At 44.8% G+C, this 18,988-nt stretch overlaps 2 protein-coding genes across 3 annotated transcripts in view; one reads left to right on the top strand and one right to left on the bottom strand.

The window, feature by feature from the left end:
- LOC130296691 (oocyte zinc finger protein XlCOF22-like) overlaps positions 1-18,988 on the top strand; it is a 63,945-nt gene that overhangs the window by 5,201 nt on the left and 39,756 nt on the right. The gene's annotated exons all lie outside the window — the stretch shown is intronic.
- The window catches only part of LOC130296941 (zinc finger protein OZF-like), a 34,510-nt gene continuing 23,472 nt past the window's right edge, over positions 7,951-18,988 (bottom strand). The window contains exons 2-5 of one of the 2 annotated variants that reach the window (XM_056549010.1): positions 13,473-13,599; positions 13,322-13,389; positions 12,751-13,036; positions 7,951-9,199 (exon numbers count right to left, since the gene is read on the bottom strand). In XM_056549010.1, the coding sequence (XP_056404985.1) occupies positions 8,079-9,199; positions 12,751-13,036; positions 13,322-13,389; positions 13,473-13,599 (1,602 nt within the window). In that variant the 3' untranslated portion in view covers positions 7,951-8,078. The remainder of the gene's footprint in view (positions 9,200-12,750; positions 13,037-13,321; positions 13,390-13,472; positions 13,600-18,988) is intronic. The other variant, XM_056549015.1, reaches the window with a different exon arrangement.

Genomic DNA, 18,988 nt, shown 5'->3' with positions numbered 1-18,988 from the left:
CTGCAAAATGACCTCCAGCAGGCCACAAATGTGCATCCACTCAAACGGTCAGAAACAGACTCCATGAGGGTGGTATGAAGGCCCGACGTCCACAGGTGGGGTTGTGCTTACAGCCCAACACTGTGCAGGACATTTGGCATTTGCCAGAGAACACCAAGATTGGCAAATTCGCTACTGTCGCCCTGTGCTCTTCACAGATGAAAACAGGTTCACACTGAGCACATGTGACAGAGTATGGAGACACCGTGGAGAATGTTCTGCTGCCTGCAACATCCTCCAGCATGACCGGTTTGGCGGTGGGTCAGTAATGGTGTGGGGTGGCATTTCTTTGGGGGGCTGCACAGCCCTCCATGTGCTTGCCAGAGGTAGCCTGACTGCCATTAGGTACGGAGATGAGATCCTCAGACCATATGCTGGTGCGGTTGGCCCTGGGTTCCTCCTAATGTAAGACAATGCTAGACCTCATGTGGCTGGAGTATGTCAGCAGTTCCTGCAAGAGGAAGGCATTGATGCTATGGACTGGCCGCCCGTTCCCCAGACCTGAATCCGATTGAGCACATCTGGGACATCATGTCTCGCTGCATCCACCACAGACTGTCCAGGAGTTGGCGGATGCTTTAGTCCAGGTCTGGGAGGACAACTCTCAGGAGACCATCCTCCACCTCATCAGGAGCATGCCCAGGCATTGTAGGGAGGTCATACGGGCATGTAGAGGCCAAACACACTAATGAGGCTCATTTTGACTTGTTTTAAGGACATTACATCAAAGTTGGATCAGCCTGTAGTACCAATCTGTCTAAGCGATTCGATTCTTGTAGTACCTTGACGGATTTACACAAGCACTGGCCCTCATTTACTATTGCAAACCCGACATGTTTCGTGGGGTTTCGCGCCAGATTTTCGCGCATCGCGCCAAAAATTCTGTCTGCGCCAGAATTAAAAAAAAAAAAAAAAAACGACTAACTCTCCATTTTACTAAGAAAACCCGAAATGGGGCATCGCTGTCGGGAAAAGGGATCGTGTTCCTGACATTTTCACAAAAACCCAACATATTTACTAAGGTTTCCACAGAAAATTTTGTGGATTTCAGCTGAGGAAAACCCTACAGATCAGAACATGTGGGGAAAAAAAAAAAAAAAAGCAAAGTGTAGGGAAAGTGGAAACTGCATGGAAAATAAATTGTAGGGAATTAAAACCCACAAAGAAACCTACACAACACTCTTAGTAAATAAGGGCCAGTGTGGTGGAATTGTCTGAAAAGATTTGTATATTTTCCTGATGGAGAAGATTCTGAGCCTCTGTCAGAGTATAATAAACTGCTAAAAGTTCTTTTGCGTTTGAGAGTAATTTTTCTTAAAAATTCCAAGGACCTTGAAAATTTGAGTCTCCAATATGCGCTCCCTACCCCATGGGACTGGCGTCTGTAGTAAGTATATAGTAAGTATTTTTGGGTCTTCTATTACCCAGTCCAGACCTTTCCTTATAGGGTTAATTTTTTTTTAAATCAACTGGTGCCAGAAAGTTAAACAGATTTGTAAATTACTTCTATTAAAAAATCTTAATCCTTCCAGTACTTATCAGCTGCTGTATGCTCCACAGGAAGTTTTTATTTTTGAATTTCCTTTCTGTCTGACCACAGTGCTCTCTGCTGACACCTCTGTCCATTTTAGGAGCAAATCCCCCATAGAAAACCTCTCCTGCTCTGGACAGTTCCTAAAATGGACAGAGGTGTCAGCAGAGAGCACTGTGGTCAGGCAGAAAGGACATTCAAAAAGAAAAGAACTCCCTGTGGATCATAACAGCAGCTGATAAGTACTGGAAGGATTTAGATTTTTTAATAGAAGTAATTTACAAATCTAAACAAAAAGGAAAGCACGTACATGCACTCACCGCTCAGCGGAGACAGTTCGGCGTGGGAGTCCGGTTCACGAGGAGCTGGATCACAGCATCAGCGCAGGTGTTGTGGCCCTCTGAGCACCACAACACCTGCGCTGATGCTGTGATCCAGCTCCTCGTGAACCGGACTCCGACACCGAACTGTCTCTGCTGAGCGGTGAGTGCACGTACGTGCTTTCCTTTTTGTTTAGATTTGATACTACATATCTTTGTATGTGCACCCCGCAGGAGAGGACTATATAGGTGCCAAGACTATGCTGCATCCTAGCCAAGGTGAAGTTGCCTCTTGTGTGCCCTCTCTTTTCTCATCTCACTACTATTTTAATTTACAAATCTGTTTAACTTTCTGGCTCCAGTTGATTTAAAAAAAAATTCCAGTAGAGTACTAAGGTGGAAAACTTTTTATTATTATTATTTTAAAATCAACTGATGCCAGAAAGTTAAACGTATTTGTAAATTAAAGTAGGAAGATAGTCAGCTCACCCGGCCACCGCACTGCAATATAATCCTCCAAGGACATGAAGAAAGCAGGTAGATGCCAGCGATTAAGAAACTTCACCTTTATTGGAACCACGTAAAATCATCGACATGGAGAGAATTCAGTAAGACAAACATTTAAAATTCCAGGAGTCAGCGCCAAGCATGGCGCGTTTCAGGTCATGTGACCTTTCATCAGATGCATGGTGGGAAGCAGAAGGGTGGGGGAATAAATCCCAGTCTCCTAATGGAACAGGTCAGTAAGAGTTCTATCCTACGAACCAGGGATTAACCCTGTCCGGTCTCCCTAAAAAATATACAGGTTTCATATATATTGTTTGCACTTATCTTGTAACTATGGTTATAGGTGTTCAATGATTTATGATTTTGTACCTGTTATGTATAGCAGATGGGTGTCTCTATTTTTGGAACGGACAGGGTTAATCCCTGGTTCGTAGGATAGAACTCTTACTGACCTGTTCCATTAGGAGACTGGGATTTATTCCCCCACCCTTCTGCTTCCCACCATGCATCTGATGAAAGGTCACATGACCTGAAACGCGTCATGCTTGGCGCTGACTCCTGGAATTTTAAATGTTTGTCTTACTGAATTCTCTCCATGTCGATGATTTTATGTGGTTCCAATGAAGGTGAAGTTTCTTAATCACTGGCATCTACCTGCTTTCTTTGTATTTGTAAATTACTTCTATTAAAAAATCTTAATCCAGCTGCTGTATACTCCAGAGGAAGTTCTTTTCTATTAGAATTTCCTTTCTGTCTGACCACAGTGCTCTCTGCTGACACCTCTGTCCATTTTAGGAACTGTCCAGAGTAGGAACAAATCCCCATAGCAAACTTCTCCTGCTCTGGACAGTTTCTGGCACAGACAGAGGTGTCAGCAGAGAACACTGTGGTGAGACAGAAAGGAAATTCAAAAAGAAAAGAACTTCCTGTGGAGCTTATAGCAGCTGATAAGTACTAGAAGGATTACATTTTTTTTTAATAGAAGTAATTTACTAATTTGTTTAACTTTCTGTCATCAGTTGATTTAAAAAAAAAATGTTTTCCAGTGGAGTACCCCTTTAAAGGGGTACTCCGGTGGGGAAAAAAAATGTTTTAATCAACTGGTGCCAGAAAGTTAAACAGATTTGTAAATGACTTCTATTAAAAAATCTTTACCCTTCCAGTACTTTTTAGCAGCTGTATGCTACAGAGGAAATTCAATACTTTTTGAATTTCTTTTTTGTCTGACCACAGTGCTCTCTGCTGACACCTGCTGCCCGTGTCAGGACCTGTCCAGAGTAGTATAGGTTTGCAATGGGGATTTTCTCCTGCTCTGGACAGTTCCTGGTACGGATAGAGGTGTCAGCAGAGAGAACTGTGGACAAGACAAAAAAGAAATTCAAAAAGAAAAGAATTTCCTCTGTAGCATACAGCTGCTAAAAAGTACTGGAAGTGTAAAGATTTTTTTATAGAAGTAATTTACAAATCTGTTTTAACTTTCTGGCACCAGTTGATTTAAAAAAAAAATTATTCACTGAAGTACCCCTTTAATAGGACCCCAAATTAACTAAAATGCTGAGGATTCTTTGCTGAGGATTCACCCGGGTCCCTCCTTGGAAGAGTTCATGCTGCTACAGGCTGTAACTGCTGGCTTACTTCCTTTGGAGAACGAGGACCAAATACTACAGGGCCGCACTTCCGCACCGAGATGCCGGCGTCCGACGTCAGATCCGGCCCATCAAATTACTCAGTGACGTACTTCCAGCCATTCCATTCTGTGTCATACTATAGTGACGCATGTGGAGTAACAGGAAGACTATCAGTTGTTCCTCTGCTGCCCGCCCTGCACTACGCGCGATCCGTGAGCAACGTTCACCTTGCAGCAGGCCAGGAATCGCGCACAGGAAAACCAGTCACGACTCTCCCCCTTAAGGAGGTAATCAGGACCGCCAGTACCCCAAGACTACAGGGATTGTAGCCCGGGCGCGGCTATCCCAACACCTGAGACAGGGACTCCTGCCTCACACAGGCATCCGGGGACAAGAAACACTGAGGCCGAGGAGGAGGGTTCTTCTTTTTATCCTCAAGTTTCCTGGCCCTAGGGGCGGAGTCCCTCTTCAGGTGGTGCTGTCATGGCGACCAGGAAAGATGATAGGAGATAGATAGATAGGAGAGATAGATATGAGAGAGAGAGATAGACAGGAGAGATAGATAGATATGAGAGAGAGAGACAGGAGAGATAGATTGAGATAGATAGATATGAGATAGATATTAGATATATAGCTAGATATAAATGGCATCTGCAAAGGTTTGGGCACCCTGCAGAGTTAATATCTTGTACTGCCCCCTTTGGCAAGTATCACAGCTTGTAAACGCTTTTTGTAGCCAGCCAAGAGTCTTTCAATTCACGTTTGAGGTATCTTTGCCCATCCTTCCTTACAAAAGTCTTCCAGTTCTTTGAGATTTCTGGGCTGTCTGTCACACACTGCTTTTTTAAGGTCTATCCATAGATTTTCAATTATGTTGAGGTCAGGAGATTGTGAAGGCCATGGCGAAACCTTCAGTTTATGCCTCTTGATGTAATCCCCCGTGGATTTTGAGGTGTGTTTAGGATCATTATCCATTTGTAGAAGCCATCCTCTCTTTATCTTCAGCTTTTTCACAGATGGCATCAAGTTAGCATCCAAAATTTGCTGAAATTTTATTGAATCCATTTTTCCTTGTACTCGTGAGATGTTCCCTGTGCCACTGGCTGCAATACAACCCCAAAGCATGATTGATCCACCCCCATGCTTAACAGTTGGACAGAGGTTCTTTTCATTAAATTCTGTTCCCCTTCTTCTCCAAACGTACCTTTGCTCATTCCGGCCAAAAAGTTCAATTTTAACCTCATTGGTCCACAGAACTTGTTTCCAAAATGCATCAGGCTTGTCTATATGTTCATTTGCAAAGTTCAAACGCTGATTTTTGTGGTGAGGACGTAGAAGAGGTTTTCTTCTGATGACTCTTCCATGAAGACCATATTTGTACAAGTATCTCTTTATAGTGGAATAGTGTACCACAACTCCAGTGTCTGCCAGATCTTTCTGGAGGGACTGTACAGTCAAACGTGGGGTTTGAATTGTTTTTCTCACAATCCTGCAAGCTGTTCTGTCTGATATTTTTCTTGGTCTTCCAGATCTTGCTTTAACTTCCACTGTTCCTGGTGACTGCCATTTCTCAATTACATTCCGAACAGAGGATATTGACACCTGAAATCATTTTGCTATCTTCTTATAGCCTTCTCCAGCTTTGTGAGCGTCAACTATTTTACGTTTCAGATTTCTAGACAACTGCTTAGAAGAACCCATGGTGCTGATTGTTGGGGCAAGGTCAGATGAGTCTGGGCATTAAAAACCTTTGAGATTGACATCACCGGGTCTTCCCAGATGATGATTGAGAACAATCCATGACACTGGCAGGTCTCAGCTTTGCAAAGGGGGCAGTGCATGCTATAAATTCTGCAGGGTGACCAAACTTTTGCGGACACAATTTTTTTGTTTTCTGTTATTTTGAAAGTGTAAATGATGGAAATAAAATCTAAATTTTGTTGACAAATTATAAGAATGTCTAATCTGTAATTTGATGCCTTTTGGAGATTTTTCCATCTTTCCTTGGCTTCTTTATGCACATTAATACAAATTTTTACCTGGGGTGCCCACACTTTTGATCCCCACTGTAGATAGATAGATATGAGAGAGATAGATAGATACAAAGCAAGGAGTAGGCAGCACAACCTCCAATAGATACTTCAGGGTTAGGGGTGCAAGCAAAAGAAAGCGGGGTCCCAGTCGCAGACCACGTCCATACATACAAATAAGGCAGCAGCACACCCAGGCAGTATTCAGTGAAATTCTTAGTGCTTTATTAGCCCATGTTCAGTGCAACGTTTCAACGGTATCACACCATCTTTATCAAGCTTTACCGTTGAAACGTTGCACTGAACTTGGGCTAATAAAGCTCTAAGAATTTCACCGAATACTGCCTGGGTGTGCTGCTGCCTTATTTGCATTAGATAGATACGGCCGGCAGACAGTCCTGGCGTCTAGTTAGTATAGACCCTAAATAAATAAATGAATAGATCGATATAAAATTGTTTCCCAAATAGGGTGTCTTCAGCTGTTGCAAACCTACAACTCACAGCATGCCCACACAGCTAAAAGCATGCTGGGAGCTGTAGTTTTGCAACAGCTAGAGGCACCCTGGATGAGAAACAATGAGATTAAGGTAAATAAACACTATCTCACTGTTTCTCAACAAGTGTGCCTCCAGCTGTTGCATGAGAGTGCCTACTTACCTCCCACTAACCCTCAAATTGCAACCCCCCCCCCCCCCATGCATGGGTAGTTGTCCTCTTCCAAGTGGCTACGTGTGTCAGGGTCTTTGGTGGAGAGCAGGAAGCACAAAGCATGCGCCTGCTCCACCAATAGTGTGAGGGGAGGGGCGTCCTATCTGCTCTTCAGACTCAGTACGGCTGCAGCCCCTGCGCTGATATTACAGGACATGCATGCCACAGGTAGTGTCTCTGGCAGCGGAGGGTCCCCTCTGTCTGCCCATGGAAGCAGGAGACCACTTTAAACAGCGTCTCCTGCTTCTGTGCTTGGGCTGCTGCAGGGAAGTGCAGCTAAGGCCCGGGACCCTTACTGGAGTACTGGCTGTACCCCCCATGATGGTGGTCCCCTGTGTCCCCTATCCATAAGATGTCTGATCGCGGGGGACCCCAGCGGAGCGCCCGACGTTCTAAACAAACGCCGGGTTTCGGCAGCAGTGGTTGTGACGTGAAGTCCCGCCCCCTCCATTCATGTCTATGCCTGGACAAAGATGATGCTGCGACAGGACGGGTTCTGGATGGTATGGGGACCCCTAGTGGTTGTAAGCCACAATTTCTATAAAAAGCAGCAAAAAATTTTTTATTAAGTATATTAGAAAGGCTAATGTTTTGTCAAGATGTACAACATAGAAAATGACAGTGCCCATTTAAATAAAGTTTTTTTTACGTGGATTGGCGAGTATCATTATCATATGGAACATCGTAACCGTTTAATACTGTATGAAAAGTATAGACGTTAAACTCCAGGATTTAAAGGGGTTATCCAGGAAAAATCTTTTTTTTATATATCAACTGGCTCCAGAAAGAGAAACAGATTTGTAAATTACTTCTATTAAAAAATCATAATCCTTTCAGTACTTATGATCTTCTGAAGTTAAGGTTGTTCTTTTCTGTCTAAGTGCTCTCTGATGATATGTGTCTCGGGAAACGCCCAGTTTAGAAGAGGTTTGCTATGGGGATTTGCTTCTAAACTGGGCGGTTCCCGAGACACGTGCCATCAGAGAGCACTTAGGCAGAAAAGAACAACCTTAACTTCAGAAGCTCATAAGTACTGAAAGGATTAAGATTTTTTAATAGAAGTAATTTACAAATCTGTTTAACTTTCTGGAGCCAGTTGAGATAGAGAGATATATATATATATATATATATATATATATAGATATATATATATAGATATATATATATAGATATTTATTTATTATATAAAAGTTTTTTCCTGGATAACCCCTTTAAATGTAAACTTCTATTAACAAATGTTAACAACATTTTAGATACAATTATAAATATTAATGTCAACTATTCTATGCCCTATGGTTCATACCTGGGTGCGCTGTCAGGAGTCTATAACACTTTTTGATATATGACACGTGTTTGTAATTGCCGACATTGTCCAATCATCATTTAATCCTGTAAACTGACTTGTCCCTGTGTGAAGTTTTTGATGTTTGTTAAGAGTTGACTTCTGACTAAAACATTTCCCACATTCTGAGCATGAAAATGGCTTCTCCCCCGTGTGAGTTCGTTGGTGTTTATCGCGAATTGACTTTGTAGTAAAACATTTCCCACATTCTGAACAGAAAAATGGCTTCTCTCCTGTGTGAATTCTCACATGCTCGACCAGAGTTGATTTCAATGTAAAACATTTCCCACATTCTGAACAGGAATATGGCCTCTCCCCTGTGTGCGTTCTCAAATGTTCAACAAGAATTGATTTCAAAGCAAAACATTTCCCACAATCTGAACATGAAAATGGCTTCTCCCCTGTGTGAGATATTTGATGTTTACCGAGATTGGATTTCTTACTAAAACATTTTCCACATTCTGAACATGAAAATGGCTTCTCTCCTGTGTGCGTTTTTTGATGGGTAATAAGTTGTGATTTCAGAGTAAAACATTTCTCACATTCTAGACATGAAAATGGTTTCTCCCCTGTGTGAATTTTTTGATGTCTCACAAGTTGTGATTTCTGAGTATAACATTTCCCACATTCAGAGCAAGAAAATGCCTTTTCCCCTGTGTGATGCTTTTCATGCTTTAAAAGAGCTGATTTGGTACTATAAGGTTTCCCACATTCTGAACATGAAAATGGCTTTTCCCCTGTGTGAGTTCTTTGATGTTCAAGAAGATACGTTTTCACGGTAAAACATTTTTCACATTCTGAACATGAAAATGGCTTCTCTCCTGTGTGAATTCTCTTATGTCTCACGAGATTTGATTTGTGCATAAAACCTTTTCCACATTCTAAACATGAAAATGGCTTCCCCTTTGCTTCAGTCTGCGGTGAATCAAAAGACAGGACGGGTATAACGGGATGAGATGAGAGATCTTGGCTGTGAAGGGCTGAGGGTGTATCTGGGATAATGGAATGTTCTTCATATGTATCTTGTGTGATATCATCATCTGCTTTATAATATGAAGATATAAGATTCTCCTCTGATCTCCTGGTACAGTCATCTGCCAAGAAAAAAACAGATTTTATTATTTATGACCAAGGCCTCGTTTACATTGATGTCTGATACCGCTACTCGGAGTTCTGTCAGAAAAAGTGGATCGGACCCTTAACGGGTCGGATGCGAATGGCAATGTGAACCTAACATAACCTGCTAATTTTGCATATATTTAAATTTTTTTTGTCCAATATCATTAAGCGCAATTTTATCAGATTTGCAAATTTGAGTTGGGGGAAGGGAGCAGGTTAAGTAATGTCGGTACTTTAAAAAAAAAAAAAAAAAAATTACAAATATTTAAAAAAATGCTTTATATAGCTATATATACTGGGATCAGGATATAAAATAGTTACACACCTCCCCTTCAGCTCTATCTGTATACTGCTGCTGTTATGGCTTTCAGATCAGACTATATAGTAGTTAAACACCTCCCCCTCCAGCTCTATCTGTATACTGCTACTGCAATCTCTATGGCATCAGGATATATAGTAGTTATACACCTCTTCTTCAGCTCTAACTGTATACTGCTGCTTCTCTAAGGGATCAGGATATATAGTAGTTATACACCTCCCCTCCAGCTCTATATGTATACTGCTGCTATCTCTATGGGGTCAGGATATATAGTAGTTATACACGACTCCTCCAGCTCCATCTGTATACTGCTGCTGATATCTTTATAGGATCAGGATATATAGTAGTTGTACACCAATCCTCTAGCTCTATCTGTATACTGCTGCTGTTATCTATGGGATCAGGATATATAGTAGTTACACACCTCCCCTCCAGCTCTATTTGTATACTGCTGCTATTTATGTTATCAGGATATATAGTAGTTATACACCTCTCCTCCAGCTCTATCTATATACTGTTGCAGCTAGAGATGAGTGAACTTACAGTAAATTTGATTCGTCACGAACTTCTCGGCTCGGCAGTTGATGACTTATCCTGCATAAATGAGTTCAGCTTTCAGGTGCTCCCGTGGGCTGGAAAAGGTGGATACAGTCCTAGAAGACTCTTTCCTAGGACTGTATCCACCTTTTCCAGCCCACCGGAAAGCTGAACTAATTTATGCAGGAAAAGTCATCAACTGCCGAGCCGAGAAGTTCGTGACGAATCGAATTTACTGTAAATTCGCTCATCTCTAGTTGTAGCTATTCATGTGATTAGGGAATATAGCAGTTATCCACTTCTCCTTCAGCTTTTTTGCCAAGCTTTAGCTGTATACTGCTGCTGTTTTTTTTTATTAATACCACCGCCTCCAGCTCTAGCTGTATACTGCTGCCATTAGGGTAGGGATAGATAGTTGTTATACACCTCCCCCCGAGCTCTATTTTCTATCTCTATGGGATCAATATATATATTTAAGCTAGGTTCACATTGCGTGTAGAGTTTCTGTCACAAATATTGCTCAGCATCTTATTAAGAACAGGTTCCTGGCGCATACTCTCAGCTATCGTATACCCCAGCAGCTTGTTCTCAGCAGGATGCCGATGATGAAAACGTTAAAGGGGTACTCCGGAGGAAAACAATTTTTTTTTTTTTATCAACTGGTGCCAGAAAGTTAAACAGATTTGTAAATTACTCTTTACCCTTCCAGTACTTTTTAGCAGCTGTATGCTACAGAGGAAATTCTTTTCTTTTTTAATTTCTTTTTTTGTCTTGTCCACAGTGCTCTCTGCTGACACCTGATGCCCGTATCTGGAACTGTCCAGAGCAGGAGAAAATCCCCATAGCAAACCTATGCTGCTCTGGACAGTTCCTGGCACGGACAGAGGTGTCAGCAGAGAGCACTGTGGACAGCAAAAAACAGCCTAAATGCAGGAAAAATGTATTAAACGTTCAACACATGAACACAGCCTAGAGACTTCAACCGCCACATAATGCACAACTCATGCCTGGAAATGAAGGTATTATTCCAACAAAAGTTAAAATCCAAGTGCAGCATAAACAAAGGATAAAAATACACAAATGAAACGTTTGGTGCGTTTCGTTTGTGTATTTTTATCCTTTGTTTATGCTGCACTTGGATTTTTATTTTGTTGGAATAAAATTTGGATTTTACCAGTGTTGAAAGCCGGAAGTCATTTCCACTTCATTTCCAGTGATTAATTCACCTGAGGACCCAGCCTCCGCGTCTACATCCGAGCTTCCACGAGAAACGGTTGTGCTGGACATTTGGATTTTATGGTGAGCTGATTCTTATCTTTAAATACATTGTTTACAACTCATGCCTGCCGCATCAGCTAAAACAGGTAAGCACAAGGCATACACAAGAACCTTTACATTATACTCTTAAAATAGCCTATGCTGCTGCTGTCAGGCTGGACAGGGTTAAGTGAGGCCCTGAACTGACTCACACCCTCTGTCTTTTGAGTTGTATACCTCCTTAACCCCTTATGGACCAAGCCCATTTTGACGTTAAAGGGGTACTCCACTGTTACACATCTTATCCCCTATCCAAAGGGGGACCCCCGCGATCCCCCCTGAAGCAGCCCGGTACCTCAGTAGCCCGGAGCTAAGTTTTCTCCAAGGCTGATGACAGGCAGTGCAGGGGACGGGGCATCATGATGTCATGTCCGCCCCCCTCAATGCAAGTCTATGGAAGGGCCTTCCGTGCGGGGCGTGATGTCACATGGGGGTGGAGTCATGTCACCATACCCCGACCATGTGGTCGTCACGCTGCACACTCGGAGCCTCGAGTGCTGGAAAGAGAGCGCAAAGGTGGGTGCTGATTGACAAATTGCGGGGGTCCCCAGTGATCAGACATCTTATCCCCTATCCTTTGTTTTTTTTCAATGCTTTTTGGGCGTAAAAAATGTGAAAAAGGGACAATTTATATTTTTATTGGGAAAGGGGATTTTTCCCATTTTTTTTACTTTTTATTTTTTACATTTTGTTTTTTTTACTTTTTTTGTTGTACACTTTTTAAGTCCCCATTGGGGATTATCTATAGCAATCAGTTGATTGCTAATACTGTGCAGTGCTATGCATAGGGCACAGCACTGATCAGTATTATCAGTCATCTTCTGCTCTGGTCTGCTCGATCTCAGACCAGAGCAGAAGACCCCAGGAGACGAGGCAGGTGAGGGGACCTCTGGCGGCCATTTTAGATGATCGGATCGCCGCGGCAGCTCCGAAGACGATCCGATCATCTATTTAAACGTGCGCACCGGTCCGATGCTCGCAGTCATGTACAGTTAAATGTACATCCTGGTGCGTAAATTTACCTCCGCACCAGGATGTACATTCTACATCCTTAGTCGTTAAGGGGTTAATAGGGTGGCCCCCAAACTACCGTCCCGATCCATACTCTACTAAGGAGCTAGGCGTAATGAACAACACAGTATGAAAGTCAGGGAAGAGGTCAGGGAACAAAACTATGACAATTCTTAATCTATATTTAGTTTGCATTTTGGCTGAATGGGGAAATATAGAGCAGAAAAGACCAACAGGACACACAGCTAAAAAACAAACAAAAAAACAACAACACACTATTCTTGCAGCCGGTGACTATATAGAACGTGTGACTCTTCTCTGCACTTAAGGGTTACTACTCACCTGTAGAAAGGCCTTCCTTATACTGCTCATCACCGCTCACATTTGTCTCTTCTTCTTCCTTTATGTCTGTAGTATTAATATAGATTAGATCTATCCCTGTAGGAATGTCCTCCTTATACTGCTCATCACCGCTCACATTTGACTCTTCTTCTTCCTTTATGTCTGTAGCATTAATATAGATTAGATCTATTCCTGTAGGATAGTCCTCCTTATACTGCTCATCACCGCTCACATCTGTCTCTTCTTTCTTTATGTCTATAGTATTAATATAGATCAAATGTTCATCCTGAGTGATAAGATGTGAAAAGTCAACAGCCAGTAGGAGAAATCACCTGGAATGTTCTACATGAGCTGAAAAGATCATTAATTATCATGACAACAGAACACATTATATGAGCCTCATAGTTGCAGGACTTCTAGAAGATGGACATATATATCAGAGGATGGCTAAAGAATAAAGACGTCAGGACACTTTGGGCATTGCAGGTTATAGTTTAAAGGGTTGTATATGGGCAGAAAACACAAGAGCTTCACAGCCCTTCTACAGATCATAGGGAATATCTCCATCTACCTGATCCTGATCCTGTGGAAGAAGAGGACGGGGACACCTCTCTGCTGCTGTTCTCTTACTGGATCTGACTGTAGGGAACACATACAGAGACTGAATTCATTCTTTACATACAAATAATGAGAGGACGTGTGTATATAGTCATGTCTATTACCTGCTGATGTGAGGGGCTGCTGATCCTCCATCATCACCTGATCCTTGTACTGATCCTTGTGTCCTTCTACATACTCCCACTCCTCCATGGAGAAATAGACCGCCACGTCCTGACACCTTATAGGAACCTGACACATAATGATACAGTCATCACCCCGACCCCTCCAGTGGTGTTACTGTATAATGTCCCAGCATTCCCAGCAGTGTCACCTCTCCAGTCATCACCAGACCCCTCCATTACTGTATAATGTCCCAGCATTCCCAGCAGTGTCACCTCTCCAGTCATCACCAGACCCCTCCATTACTGTATAATGTCCCAGCATTCCCAGCAGTGTCACCTCTCCAGTCATCACCAGACCCCTCCATTACTGTATAATGTCCCAGCATTCCCAGCAGTGTCACCTCTCCAGTCATCACCAGACCCCTCCATTACTGTATAATGTCCCAGCATTCCCAGCAGTGTCACCTCTCCAGTCATCACCAGACCCCTCCATTACTGTATAATGTCCCAGCATTCCCAGCAGTGTCACCTCTCCAGTCATCACCAGACCCCTCCATTACTGTATAATGTCCCAGCATTCCCAGCAGTGTCACCTCTCCAGTCATCACCAGACCCCTCCATTACTGTATAATGTCCCAGCAGTGTCACCTCTTCAGTCATCACCAGACCCCTCCATTACTGTATAATGTCCCAGCAGTGTCACCTCTCCAGTCATCACCAGACCCCTCCATTACTGTATAATGTCCCAGCATTCCCAGCAGTGTCACCTCTCCAGTCATCACCAGACCCCTCCATTACTGTATAATGTCCCAGCATTCCCAGCAGTGTCACCTCTTCAGTCATCACCAGACCCCTCCATTACTGTATAATGTCCCAGCAGTGTCACCTCTCCAGTCATCACCAGACCCCTCCATTACTGTATAATGTCCCAGCATTCCCAGCAGTGTCACCTCTCCAGTCATCACCAGACCCCTCCATTACTGTATAATGTCCCAGCATTCCCAGCAGTGTCACCTCTCCAGTCATCACCAGACCCCTCCATTACTGTATAATGTCCCAGCAGTGTCACCTCTCCAGTCATCACCAGACCCCTCCATTACTGTATAATGTCCCAGCAGTGTCACCTCTCCAGTCATCACCAGACCCCTCCATTACTGTATAATGTCCCAGCATTCCCAGCAGTGTCACCTCTCCAGTCATCACCAGACCCCTCCATTACTGTATAATGTCCCAGCATTCCCAGCAGTGTCACCTCTCCAGTCATCACCAGACCCCTCCATTACTGCATAATGTCCCAGCATTCCCAGCAGTGTCACCTCTCCAGTCATCACCAGACCCCTCCATTACTGTATAATGTCCCAGCAGGATCACCTCTCCAGTCATCACCAGACCCCTCCATTACTGTATAATGTCCCAGCATTCCCAGCAGTGTCACCTCTCCAGTCATCACCAGACCCCTCCATTACTGCATAATGTCCCAGCATTCCCAGCAGTGTCACCTCTCCAGTCATCACCAGACCCCTCCATTACTGTATAATGTCCCAGCAGGATCACCTCTCCAGTCATCACCAGACCCCTCCATTACTGTATAATGTCCCAGCATTCCCAGCAGTGTCACCTCTCCAGTCATCACCAGACCCCTCCATTACTGTATAATGTCCCAGCATTCCCAGCAGTGTCACCTCTCCAGTCATCACCAGACCCCTCCATTACTGTATAATGTCTCAGCAGTGTCACCTCTCCAGTCATCACCAGACCCCTCCATTACTGTATAATGTCCCAGCAGTGTCACCTCTCCAGTCATCACCAGACCCCTCCATTACTGTATAATTTCCCAGCATTTCCAGCAGTGTCACCTCTCCAGTCATCACCAGACCCCTCCATTACTGTATAATGTCCCAGCAGTGTCACCTCTCCAGTCATCACCAGACCCCTCCATTACTGTATAATGTCCCAGCAGTGTCATCTCTCCAGTCATCACCAGACCCCTCCATTACTGTATAATGTCCCAGCAGTGTCACCTCTCCAGTCATCACCAGACCCCTCCATTACTGTATAATGTCCCAGCAGTGTCACCTCTCCAGTCATCACCAGACCCCTCCATTACTGTATAATGTCCCAGCAGTGTCATCTCTCCAGTCATCACCAGACCCCTCCATTACTGTATAATGTCCCAGCAGTGTCACCTCTCCAGTCATCACCAGACCCCTCCATTACTGTATAATGTCCCAGCAGTGTCACCTCTCCAGTCATCACCAGACCCCTCCATTACTGTAAAAATGTCCCAGCAGTGTCACCTCTCCAGTCATCACCAGACCCCTCCATTACTGTATAATGTCCCAGCAGTGTCACCTCTCCAGTCATCACCAGACCCCTCCATTACTGTATAATGTCCCAGCATTCCCAGCAGTGTCACCTATCCAGTCATCACCAGACCCCTCCATTACTGTATAATGTCCCAGCATTCCCAGCAGGGTCACCTCTCCAGTCATCACCAGACCGCTCCATTACTGTATAATGTCCCAGCATTCCCAGCAGTGTCACCTCTCCAGTCATCACCAGACCCCTCCATTACTGTATAATGTCCCAGCATTCCCAGCAGTGTCACCTCTCCAGTCATCACCAGACCCCTCCATTACTGTATAATGTCCCAGCATTCCCAGCAGTGTCACCTCTCCAGTCATCACCAGACCCCTCCATTACTGTATAATGTCCCAGCATTCCCAGCAGGGTCACCTCTCCAGTCATCACCAGACCCCTCCATTACTATATAATGTCCCAGCATTCCCACCTCTCCAGTCATCACCAGACCCCTCCATTACTGTATAATGTCCCAGCATTCCCAGCAGGGTCACCTCTCCAGTCATCACCAGACCCCTCCATTACTATATAATGTCCCAGCATTCCCAGCAGTGTCACCTCTCCAGTCATCACCAGACCCCTCCATTACTGTATAATGTCCCAGCATTCCCAGCAGTGTCACCTCTCCAGTCATCACCAGACCCCTCCATTACTGTATAATGTCCCAGCATTCCCAGCAGTGTCACCTCTCCAGTCATCACCAGACCCCTCCATTACTGTATAATGTCCCAGCAGTGTCACCTCTCCAGTCATCACCAGACCCCTCCATTACTGTATAATGTCCCAGCAGGGTCACCTCTCCAGTCATCACCAGACCCCTCCATTACTGTATAATGTCCCAGCATTGTCACCTCTCCAGTCATCACCAGACCCTTCCATTACTGTATAATGTCCCAGCAGTGTCACCTCTCCAGTCATCACCAGACCCCTCCATTACTGTATAATGTCCCAGCATTCCCAGCAGTGTCACCTCTCCAGTCATCACCAGACCCCTCCATTACTGTATAATGTCCCAGCATTCCCAGCAGTGTCACCTCTCCAGTCATCACCAGACCCCTCCATTACTGTATAATGTCCCAGCATTCCCAGCAGTGTCACCTCTCCAGTCATCACCAGACCCCTCCATTACTGTATGTCCCAGCATTCCCAGCAGTGTCACCTCTCCAGTCATCACCAGACCCCTCCATTACTGTATAATGTCCCAGCAGTGTCACCTCTCCAGTCATCACCAGACCCCTCCATTACTGTATAATGTCCCAGCATTCCCAGCAGTGTCACCTCTCCAGTCATCACCAGACCCCTCCATTACTGTATAATGTCCCAGCATTCCCAGCAGTGTCACCTCTCCAGTCATCACCAGACCCCTCCATTACTGTATAATGTCCCAGCAGTGTCACCTCTCCAGTCATCACCAGACCCCTCCATTACTGTATAATGTCCCAGCATTCCCAGCAGTGTCACCTCTCCAGTCATCACCAGACCCCTCCATTACTGTATAATGTCCCAGCAGTGTCACCTCTCCAGTCATCACCAGATCCCTCCATTACTGTATAATGTCCCAGCAGTGTCACCTCTCCAGTCATCACCAGACCCCTCCATTACTGTATAATGTCCCAGCATTCCCAGCAGTGTCACCTCTCCAGTCATCACCAGACCCCTCCATTACTGTATAATGTCCCAGCATTCCCAGCAGTGTCACCTCTCCAGTCATCACCAGACCCCTCCATTACTGTATAATGTCCCAGAATTCCCAGCAGTGTCACCTCTCCAGTCATCACCAGACCCCTCCATTACTGTATAATGTCCCAGCATTTCCAGCAGTGTCACCTCTCCAGTCATCACCAGACCCCTCCATTACTGTATAATGTCCCAGCAGTGTCACCTCTCCAGTCATCACCAGACCCCTCCATTACTGTATAATGTCCCAGCATTCCCAGCAGTGTCACCTCTCCAGTCATCACCAGACCCCTCCATTACTGTATAATGTCCCAGCATTCCCAGCAGTGTCACCTCTCCAGTCATCACCAAACCCCTCCATTACTGTATAATGTCCCAGCAGTGTCACCTCTCCAGTCATCACCAGACCCCTCCATTACTGTATAATGTCCCAGCAGTGTCACCTCTCCAGTCATCACCAGACCCCTCCATTACTGTATAATGTCCCAGCATTCCCAGCAGGGTCACCTCTCCAGTCATCACCAGACCCCTCCATTACTGTATAATGTCCCAGCATTCCCAGGATTGTCACCTCTCCAGTCATCACCAGACCCCTCCATTACTGTATAATGTCCCAGCAGTGTCACCTCTCCAGTCATCACCAGACCTCTCCATTACTGTATAATGTCCCAGAATTCCCAGCAGTGTCACCTCTCCAGTCATCACCAGACCCCTCCATTACTGTATAATGTCCCAGCATTCCCAGCAGTGTCACCTCTCCAGCCATCACCAGACCCCTCCATTACTGTATAATGTCCCAGCATTCCCAGCAGTGTCACCTCTCCAGTCATCACCAGACCCCTCCATTACTGCATAATGTCCCAGCATTCCCAGGATTGTCACCTCTCCAGTTATCACCAGATCCCTCCATTACTGTATAATGTCCCAGCAGTGTCACCTCTCCAGTCATCACCAGACCCCTCCATTACTGTATAATGTCCCAGCAGTGTCACCTCTCCAGTCATCACCAGACCCCTCCATTACTGTATAATGTCCCAGCATTCCCAGCAGTGTCACCTCTCCAGTCTTCACCAGACCCCTCCATTACTGTATAATGTCCCAGCATTCCCAGCAGTGTCACCTCTCCAGTCATCACCAGACCCCTCCATTACTGTATAATGTCCCAGCAGTGTCACCTCTCCAGTCATCACCAGACCCCTCCATTACTGTATAATGTCCCAGCATTCCCAGCAGTGTCACCTCTCCAGTCATCACCAGACCCCTCCATTACTGTATAATGTCCCAGCAGTGTCACCTCTCCAGTCATCACCAGACTCCTCCATTACTGTATAATGTCCCAGCATTCCCAGCAGTGTCACCTCTCCAGTCATCACCAGACCCCTCCATTACTGTATAATGTCCCAGCATTCCCAGCAGTGTCACCTCTCCAGTCATCACCAGACCCCTCCATTACTGTATAATGTCCCAGCAGTGTCACC

Source organism: Hyla sarda, chromosome 1 (assembly GCF_029499605.1).
Source record: "Hyla sarda isolate aHylSar1 chromosome 1, aHylSar1.hap1, whole genome shotgun sequence".
NCBI lineage: Eukaryota > Metazoa > Chordata > Amphibia > Anura > Hylidae > Hyla > Hyla sarda.
This window is presented reverse-complemented; position numbering and strand designations above follow the sequence as displayed.